The sequence below is a fragment of the Buteo buteo genome, chromosome 9 (assembly GCF_964188355.1).
Source record: "Buteo buteo chromosome 9, bButBut1.hap1.1, whole genome shotgun sequence".
NCBI classification, from domain to species: Eukaryota; Metazoa; Chordata; class Aves; order Accipitriformes; family Accipitridae; genus Buteo; species Buteo buteo.
This window is the reverse complement of record NC_134179.1, coordinates 46258133-46267672: the sequence shown is the minus strand read 5'-3', so window position 1 is coordinate 46267672 and position 9540 is coordinate 46258133. Positions and strand designations below refer to the sequence as shown.

At 60.2% G+C, this 9540-nt stretch overlaps 2 protein-coding genes across 2 annotated transcripts; one reads left to right on the top strand and one right to left on the bottom strand.

Annotated features, from left to right (window-relative positions):
• Nucleotides 1-393: 393 nt before the first annotated feature.
• PSMC3IP (PSMC3 interacting protein) lies at nucleotides 394-3003 on the top strand. The gene is made up of 8 exons (XM_075036603.1): nucleotides 394-508; nucleotides 616-725; nucleotides 794-883; nucleotides 961-1072; nucleotides 1207-1352; nucleotides 1772-1825; nucleotides 2343-2402; nucleotides 2513-3003. Exons 1-8 carry the CDS (start codon nucleotides 475-477, stop codon nucleotides 2570-2572), a joined length of 666 nt encoding a protein of 221 aa, XP_074892704.1. The 5' UTR covers nucleotides 394-474; the 3' UTR covers nucleotides 2573-3003.
• A 235-nt stretch (nucleotides 3004-3238) lies between these two features.
• MLX (MAX dimerization protein MLX) lies at nucleotides 3239-8859 on the bottom strand. The gene is made up of 8 exons (XM_075036601.1): nucleotides 8798-8859; nucleotides 8358-8394; nucleotides 8098-8187; nucleotides 7484-7590; nucleotides 7133-7232; nucleotides 6181-6280; nucleotides 5547-5748; nucleotides 3239-4998 (listed from the first exon to the last, which is right to left on the bottom strand). Exons 1-8 carry the CDS (start codon nucleotides 8840-8842, stop codon nucleotides 4942-4944), a joined length of 738 nt encoding a protein of 245 aa, XP_074892702.1. The 5' UTR covers nucleotides 8843-8859; the 3' UTR covers nucleotides 3239-4941.
• Nucleotides 8860-9540: the final 681 nt, after the last annotated feature.

Genomic DNA, 9540 nt, shown 5'->3' with positions numbered 1-9540 from the left:
GTGGGGGGTGTCGTTAACGGGTTGTGTTTTACCAGCGTAAGCCTCGGCGCTGGCCTCTCACGGTCCTGGGGTGCCGTGGCAGTGGGCAGGCGGGGGGAACGGTGGGCGCTCCTCGCCCTTGCGGGTTTAGGGCCGGTTCCCGTCTAGCCCGGGGGTGCGGAGGCCCTGGTCCGGCCCTGCCTGTTAGCCCGGCGCTCTCCGGCCACCGCTTCGCCCCACGGCGGGGCGGCCCGGCCGGGGCACGCCGCGCTCCTCCGGGCGGGGCGGAGCGGCGGGCTGCTGCGGGACCGGGCCTGGCACCGCCCACTGCTCCCGCGGCGCCCCGCCTCCTCGGGGCGTGGCTTCGAGGCGAGGCCCGGGGCCAATGGGAGTCCCCCTCTCTTCGCTCGCCCCGATTGGCGGGGAGCGGGCGGCGCGCCGGAAGTGCGTCAGCGCCGCCGGTCGGGAGCGGAGCGGGGCGAGCGGAGGCGGAGGATGAGCAAAGGCCGTGAGGGCCCCGCGGCGGGCGGTGAGTGAGCGAGCGGGGGCCGGGCGGCGAGCGAGCGGGGGCCGGGCGGCTGCCGCCCTCCCGTCGCGGTCCCGGGCGGCCGCGGTGACCGGCGGGCTGTCCCGCAGGAGGCGCCGCCGCCGTCATCCTGCTGCGGTACCTGCGGGAGCAGAACCGGCCGTACAGCGCCCAGGACGCCTTCGGGAACCTGCAGCGGGAGCATGGGCTGGGCAAGGCGGTGAGCGGGGCCGGGCCGGGGCCGGGGCGAGGCGGGGCCCGGCCCGGCTGACGGCGATCGTTCTGCAGGCCGTGGTGAAGGCGCTGGAGCAGCTGGCGCAGCAGGGCCGCGTCCGTGAGAAGGCCTACGGGAAGCAGAAGATCTACTTCGCCGACCAGGTGAGCTTCGGCCCCGGGCGCCGCCCCTGCCGGCGCCTGCCGCCGCCGCTGACCCGCCGCCTCCGTCCTCGCTGCAGGAGCAGCTCCCGGCCGCCAGCGAGTCGGAGCTCCGCGGCCTGGACGGGGAGATCGCCGCGCTCTCCACCAAGGTGCAGGTGCTACAGCAGAGCTGCCGGCAGATGGAGGCGGGTGAGCACACCCTGCCTGCCCGGCCAGCCCCCCGCCCGCGGCACCGGGAACGGCTGCGCTGGCTGAGACCCCGTGGGCACGGGTGGCTGTGCCTGGGCTGTCAGTCCCACTGGTGATCGGTGCCTGCTTTCCAGAGCTGAAGGACCTGAACAGCTCCATGACAACCCCTGAGATGGCCGGAGAGATCAAGGAGCTGAGGAAGGACTGTGCGAGTTACGCAGAGAAGCTGGAGAGGATTAAGTCTGCCGCCAACCACGTGACTCCAGAAGAAAAAGAGAAGGTAAAGAGCTGCCAGGGGCTGAGCTCAGGCTGGGGCTGGGTCAATTGTAACAGACTCTTCACCAGCTTACCTGGTCCCCGGTCCGACTGATACCAGTACAGGGGGTTGCGTGGGACCTGGGCTGCTCCGCAGAGCCTCTGCGCAAGCCTTGGCTGTGTGCGTGATGGTGACGACTCTCTCTTCTTTAGGAAACAGCCTGAGCTGCGTCTTCCTTGCAAACCTTTGCTTTGGGCAGTCATCTGCCACTTGGTCAATTCATTTTTTCTTGTTTCGGGAGATGCATTTCGCAGAGGTTCACGTCCCTGCAGGGGCTTCGTGAGCCACTTGTGCTGTTAAATAACCCTCTGTCTCCCAGCCTTGGGCTTATGGCAGCTTCGTGGGACGGCTGCTCATTCTCACTTTTGTCTTGCTGTTCACAGGTCTGTAGCGAGCAGAAGCTGTACTGCAAGGAGTGGCGGAGGAGGAAGCGAATGGTAATGGTCATGCCATCAAGCAGGGCAGGTGGGCAGTGCCGGGGAGGTGGCAGTGACAGTCCTGCGGTGGCACTGGCACCCTGCCGGGGACATGGGGTCTGCTGGGCAGCTCGGGGAGCCGCCCCTGTTTGAGTGGAGCGGCTTCCCACCGCTGCAGAGCCAAGTGAGGAGACCTTGGGCGATGGCTGTAGCTGTGGAGCAGGGAGTGCTGTGCCGGCTGCGCTCAGTGCTGCCCCCGGGGCCGTGTGGGTTTGGGGAAGGCTCGTGGGTACCAAGAAGGTCCCCTGGGAAAAGGCTGTGTTGCTGCAGCACCTAAATACATGAGTCCCTGTAGAGCTCTGTCTGTCCTTGGGAAACAAAGCAGACTCTTCTCACATTAGAGATGGCTGCCCCCATGCTGTCACCTGAGCTGGGCTGGCTTGTGACCTGCCTACGGGGGGCAGTCCCCAAGAGCTGTGGCAGGGCTGCCTGGTGCTGGCACCTCGGTACAGCCCTCACAGTGCCCCTGTCTTGCCAGGCAACTGAGCTGCTGGAGGCCATCCTGGAGGGGTACCCCAAAAGCAAGAAGCAATTCTTTGTAAGTACTGAGGCCGGGTTGGCCCTGTGGCCCCAGGGTGGTAGTGGCAGCTCTGCCTACACTGCCAGGCTAGGGCAGCTGCCCTGCTGAGACGCTCTGCGCCTGTACAGGAGGAGGTTGGGATAGAGACGGACGAGGACCATAACGTCATGCTGCCAGCAGCTGTGTGAGGCACTGCGGGAGCCTTTGCCCCAGGAAGAAGGAGCTGATGCTGAAATGCAGCTGTTGGAGGTTTTTTTCCTCTTTTTGCAGGGATGGGGCTGGTCCTGCATATTTATGTGTGTTTGTTTTAAAATGCTTTGCAGCTGGAAGGGTGGCTGCAGGGATTGACTCAGCACTGGGCCCTCTCACTGTCTCATGTGCAGAGGGAATGTTATTTCTTCCTGCGCTTTGGTGCAGCGAGCTGTCGTGGGGAAGGTGTAAGTACACTGTTGTAGAGTCCCTGGTGTTCCAGTAAGAAAAGGAAGAGAGTGCCTCAGGAAGGCGAATGAGCTAGTGACTGTTAGGGCTGCAGAGCTCTATGTGTATTTCGGCCGCTTCCTGCAGCATGACTGAGTGGTACAGGAGAAAACAGCCCATTAAACACCAGGCTTTTGGTTCAGCTGTGCTTTGCTGTGGTGCTTTTCTGTTCAAAGGGCGTCAGGGCAGGGCTTGGGCTCTCGGTCACAGCAGCCCTGAGGGGTGGGGAAGGCAAGAGCCAGGAGCAAGTAACCTGAGCCATGACAGCTGGGCCGGGCTTCCATAAACTACCTCTCCATCTCTGACTGGTTCTAGGGGAAGGGTCCAGGAACTTGGCAACAGAAATAAAAGCAGAAAAATCATTAAACCATTCAGCAAAATTTATTTAATTACTTTTCACAATAGAAAAATATGTCGCTTTCACATGTGAGGTCTGTAAAACTCCATGTCCTCCTCCCAAGGCAGCTTCTGGCAGAAAATCTCCAGGGGTTCAGTCTGTGCCCCTTGTTCAGCCGCAGAGCCCTAACCCTAACCTGCTCACCCACGAGAGGATTTTTTTCATCACAAAGCATTATCTTCCAGACCAGACACAGCTGACCCTGTGCATGCTTTATCAGTGATGTGCATCACCGCAGGGTTTGACTCTGAGGCTTCCATTGCATTGCCTTGGAAAGGACACCCAAAAGCAGGGTTTGAAGAATAATTCTGTATAGAAATCATACCCCCGAGTGGGTTCTCCACTACTAAATGAAGTGGGGCAGTAGCTTTAAACATTCTCATGCTGCAGCATTCAAACCACATAACCTGGCGCCAAGTGCTACCTCATCAACAGTGGAAAAACAGTGTAAAAATAAATATCCACTACCCTGGAGCGGGAGCACGAACATGATTACAGAGAACAAATCCTGCTGCAAGCATCACCGCACAGGAAGACCCTGATACAATCGCTCTGTGCGGTGAACAACCATCACTTGGGCAACAGCTACACCATGCCACAATGTATTTGTGTTGGCCAGAGCCATGAACCATACTGACAGCAGCAGCATGTGACAGGTTAAAAAGTATTCCAGAGAGCATCTGTCTGCAAAGCTGACACTGATAATATTTCAGGATGATTTCAGTGATTTATAAAACCAAAAAAATAAAATCAAATCAAGGCTTGTTATGTATATATGTGCGTATATAAAAGTTCTAAGGAGGAGCAGCATGAGCTTGTGGCAGTGCTGTCCTACAGCTGCTGAACTGCTTTCCTGTTCAGTACGGCCACATCAAAACCCAAAGACATGAAGCCACACACGTTTCAGCACTCGCTCAGGAAAAGCCAGCACAGAAAGCTCACTCCCATCTCCCTTTCAGGGGAACTACGGCTACAGCAGAAGAGGTCAGGTTTTAGCAAGTCCCCATCCCGTGCTGCCAGCTCTGCACCAGGGAGGTTGTGGCTGTGCCGAGTAAGGGTCTCCCTGGTGGTGAGGGGCTCATCCTTCAGCTAGCTCTGCCAGCTTCCCCAAAGCATCTACGCAACTTAACTTAAAAACCCTGCCCTGTAAGAGCTGGTTCAGAGAGAGGTACAAGAAAGCCCGCAGTTACGGGAGAAGCCTATTCATAGTCTGTTTTTACAGAAACCAACAGCTTTTAGCATCCGTTCTTGTTTCATTCCCCCTTCCCCAGGATCAGAAGGGGTTGTGTCAGAGGCCTGAGGTTACAGAGCAGATCTGCTTCACAGTGGAGAGTCAGTGACACAGGCAAACCCCACTGTGCCTGCCTGAGCTAAAGACTCTCTGGCACCTTAAAAGACCTCTACTCAATACACGCTTTTTTTCCTCTCTTTGCTAAGTCCCTACAAATATTTGGTAATATCGACTGTCACAGTACCTGTGGAGCAGAGGTGTCTGCACAGCCTCGTTTTGGTTTTGTAGTTAATACAATAAATAATTCAGAGAAGCTTTAAGAACAGCCATGAGGGAGATGGCCCAGCCCTTCCTGGCACCCGTCACCCAGGCCGCCGGGCAGGAGGTGCCCCGTCCCTGCGGGTGTAGAGGCGGCGGCAGCCCCGGCGCTGCTGGCACTGCGAGGGGAAGGCTCAGTAGAGCTGAGTCTTCAGTTGGTGCAGGACCCCGATCACAATGTCCCGCAGCGCCTGGGGCAGAGAGGAGACACGGTCAGTTGTTCCAGTGTGGGAACGGCCTGTCCCCAGTGAGCAACACCCATGAGAGGCTCGGGCATATGCCGTGGCCCTGGGGCTGGCACACGCGGTGCCCAGCACCACAACACCTGTATGGGAAACACTCCCACCTCTGTTCCTGGGCCACAGGATCTCAGGCAGCTGCAGCAGGGCAGGGACCCAGCCCTGCCTCAGTGCCTGCCTCCCTCAGTGGTTTCTTAATTACCAGAAAACCTTTAAGTGTCCTGAAGGAGTGATGGGGAACCAGCAGGACTCTCCTGAACCCTGTTTCACCCTGGCCAGGTTTCAGCACCAAACCAGTCCAGCAGCTGGAGTGGGACGTGCTGGAGCTTGGGCCCCAACTCCCATCCCCCCCACACTCCCACCCTGCCCCAGCCCAGCACCGGTCACACGCTGCACTTTCAGAAGCCCCAGGAGAGGGGACTGGGTGCAGATGTGCGCAATGGTCTCTGCCACGTTTCACTCTGCCATCTCAACAGCCCACCTGCAGCTGCCGGGCTCACCTGGGGTTTGCAGTGCTCCTCAATCCAGCTGAAGACGCATGCCGAGAGCTCCTGAAAACTCGTTACTGAGATGGAGGCGTTAAAGGACTGGAACAAGGAATCCATAAGGCCTTGGAAAACATTGAACTTCACCTCATCAGAGACCTGGTCCTTCCCCTCGTTCGGGTTGTCCTGATGAGCTTTCACAATCTGCTCGTAGTTCCTGAAACAAACCAAGCGCCCCGTGTTCACCAGCAGAGTGAGGCCTCCCACACCTCGCTTCTGCTCAGCTGCGGGGGCAGAGCTCACTGCCTGTCACTGGCCACTGAGAACTGCTGCAGGGGTGGGGAGGACCAAGAGTTTGTGGAAGATCCTGCAAGCAAAGAAACACTGGGGAGCTGCAGCCGCTCCTGACACTGGGAGCAGATTAATTTTCTGACTCAGATCCACCTTCACACTAAACTCCACCAACTGACTTGAGACAGACCCACACTAACGAGCCGCTGGAGGAGAAACAATGACAGCAGGCAGGGACAGGTTTGGTATTCCAGATGCCAGGCTGCCTGTGAAGCACTGAGTGCATCCACGGAGCCTTGCAAGGACAGGGGAAAACAGCAGGAAGAAGGCGGCAGCACCCCGACAGCTCTTCCCTTACACTTTCATGATCTTCAAAGCCATTACGTCTTTCCTGAGGGTAGAAACTTCCTCCTCTTGCTTCTTCTTTTCCTTATGCAGGAACTGGATGTAGTCAATGGCTGAGCATGAAAACACACAGTGAGGATTTGAGAGCAGACACAAGACCCCGAGATCCCCACAGAAGGTGCCTAAGCCTGGGCAGCATCAGCTCCCAGCTGCCCCGATTCTCCTTGGGGAGGTGGACAGCACCTGGGGTCCCCCAGAGCATCTTCACACCAGAAGGTCCCAAAGTGCTGAACCTCCATGCTGCATGGCTCCAGCGAGGCGTTTTGGGGGTTGACAGCACCCCCTTCCCTCTCCCCACCCTCAAGACTGTCCAGGTTTTGGCTGGGATAGAGTTAATTTTCTTTCTAGTAGCTGGTACAGTGCTATGTCCTGGATTCAGTATGAGAAGAATGTTGATAATCCACTGATGTTTTCAGTTGTTGCTAAGTAATATAAACTCTAAGTCAAGGATTTTTCAGCTTCTCGTGCCCAGCCAGCAAGAAGGCTGGAGGGGCACAAGAAGTTGGGAGGGGACACAGCCAGGGCAGCTGACCCAAACTGGCCAAAGGGATATTCCATACCATGTGATGTCATGCCCAGTATATAAAGTAGGGTGAGCTGGCCTGGGGGGGATCACTGCTTGGGAACTAACTGGGCATCGGTCAGCGAGTGGTGAGCAATTGCATTGTGCATCACTTGTTTTGTATATTCCAATCCTTTATTAGTATTGCCATTTTATTATTGGTATTATTATCATTATTACTTTCTCCCTTTCTGTTCTATTAAACTGTCCTTATCTCAACTCACGAGTTTTGCTTTTTTTTTCTCCCGGTTCTCTCCCCCATCCCAGTGGGTGGGAGTGGAGTGAGTGAGCAGCTGCGTGGTGATTAGTTGCTGGCTGGGGTTAGACCACAACAAAGACTCACTTTTCTGGAGGACGATGGCCTTGCTGAGCTTCTGGGAGCCTATGGAGAAATCCTGCTGCTCACAGGTAGGAACGATGGCCTGCAAGTCATCATAGCCTTTCTGTGGGGAAGCAGAGCCATGGCACATGTATTTGGAGTTCAGCAGTGTGAGACTGGTTGTTTCAAAATGTGTCAAATCCCAGCTCCCACCAAGCAGCCAGCCAGAGCCAAGGTGGCTCCCAGCACACTTGTGTCTGGGGAGGGTAGGTCCAGCAGCAAAACAAAGGGGAAGGTGTTGAAAACAGCAGGTGCAGGGCCCCGGGAACCAGAAAGTCGCTGCGCTCTGACAGCACACGCAGCCTCTCAGGTTACCTTGATGGCATCTCGCCTCTTCCGCTCCGCCTGGGTGTGCGCCCGCCTGCGCCGGTCCTTGTACGACTCCTTGTAGGTCTCCTGGTGATAATCGCTGTCCTCATCATCTGCGTGGAGAGAACTCGCATGAGCGTGAAGACGCCTGACTGGTGAGCTCCCGAATCACGGGGGGCAGAGGTGCAAGGAGGGGGTGACAGCTGAGGTACCAGGTGGGCCTTATAGGCTGCTGCCAGGCCCAGGACCACCTGGTGCCCCCAGGGCGGCACTCAGCTCCAGCAGGTCGGGCCAAGAACAAACACTATAAGAGGCGCTGACAACCCCTTCCCTTTCCTTGCAGAGCTGGGCAGGCAGAAGACGCCTGCAGCTCCCTTGAGAAGGCGTCAAAACCTGACCAACTGCCCACCCCAAACGCTGCTGGAAACCACAACGCCCCGACGCTGTTCCCCACCACCTTCCCTCCCCACCTCGGGGTGGGAATCCTGCCCAGCCAGCAAGAGGGGCAGCCGCGCTCACATCCTCAGGACAGGGGCGAGAGCTGTGAGCCCGGCTATGTGCTGGGCACCACAGTGAGCAGAAAGACCCAAGGTCACAGAGAACAAACCCCACAGGCCCACCTGTATTGGGGACAGAAGAGGCACTAGTGGAGCCGATACTGTTGGCTCGTGACACTATGCTTCCTTTCCTCGAGTTTTCCATAAAGAGTGCTGGAAGAAGAGAGTTCACAGAGTAAGCGACAAACCCGGGGTGCGTGACCAGGCCCAGAGGGATGGGGTGGACGGGTCACCAGGCAGCCACTGTTGCTGTCGTGCTCACGACAAGCAGCTGCTGCGACCAGAGGCGGGGGGCGGGGGCGGGGGGCCGCTGGGCACCTTACCCGAGTCCAGGCCATTGTCGCTGTAGGCAGCGTCCACCTTGCGCGGGGCCGGCGGCGGAGCCACGGCGGGCCGAAGGAGAGACGTCAGCTGGGTTGGGGCAGCAAACCGCGGCCCCCCCGCCCCCGGCCCGGGCCCCGGCTCCGCCCGGAGTCCCGGTCGCCCAAGCGGTACCCCCCCACACCCCTAGAGCTCCGGTCCCCGCGCGGTCGGTAACCTTTGGCCTTTGCCCTTCGCCTTGACCCTGCCCCTCGTGCTCTCCCCGACCCTCTACCCTCGACCCGGCGCTCACCCCGCCCGCGGCCTCGGCTCCGCCGCCCCCGGCGCCCCGGCCCGGCGCCCCCGCCCGCAGCCCCGCACCCGAAGCGCCCTCAGGTGCCCCCAGCCGGCCGGCCCGGTCCCCCGCCCGCAGCCCGGCGCGGAGCCCGACGAACGGACCCACCTTCCCCCACGAGTCCTCGGCCGCGGCGCCGGGCGGCTCCGCCATCTTCCGCCCGCCCCGGTCATGTGGCCGCCGCGGGGGCCGCCGGGAAAAGCAGTCCGCCCCGCACCGCCGGGCCGCCAGGGGGCGCCCGCGCCGGCACCGCCGGGGCAGGCGAGAGCGGCGCGGCCCGCGGCGCCCCGGGCCCGGTCGATGCCCGGCGCTTTCGTAACCGCCCTGACGTCAGGGTGACGCAGGAGCGCCGGGCCTGGGTCAGAGTCCAGCGCCCGCGCGGGGGTCCCCGTCCGGCGAACCGGGGGTCCCGGCGTTCTGCCTCGGGCCGGGCAGAAGGCCCGGGCGGGGCTGCCGGCGGGGAAAGGCCGGTGTCTCCGGTGAGGGGGCGGAACGGCAGCCGGTGGTGCCCGCAGCCCCGCCTGCCCCGGCGGACCCCGTGCAGGGGGAGGCACTCGCCCAGAAGTCCAGCAAGCAGGCGTCCGTCTGTCCATCTGGGCCGCCCTGGCCCGAACCGCCACAACAGCTCCAGGTGCCTGAAGCGGCAGCGGCGGCAGTCCCGGCTGCCGGCCTGCGGCACCGAGACGGCGCTGGGGCGGCGTGACCCGTGTCCGCAGGCCGGGATGGTCCCAGCACCGTGTCCCCCCCAGGCCCCCACCTCACAGAGCTGTTGGGGTCTCCGGCTCCCTCGGTGCAGCCTGACGCCCTCCACCCCAGCAGGACTCGCAGCACCCCAGTCCTGCCCTGCCAAC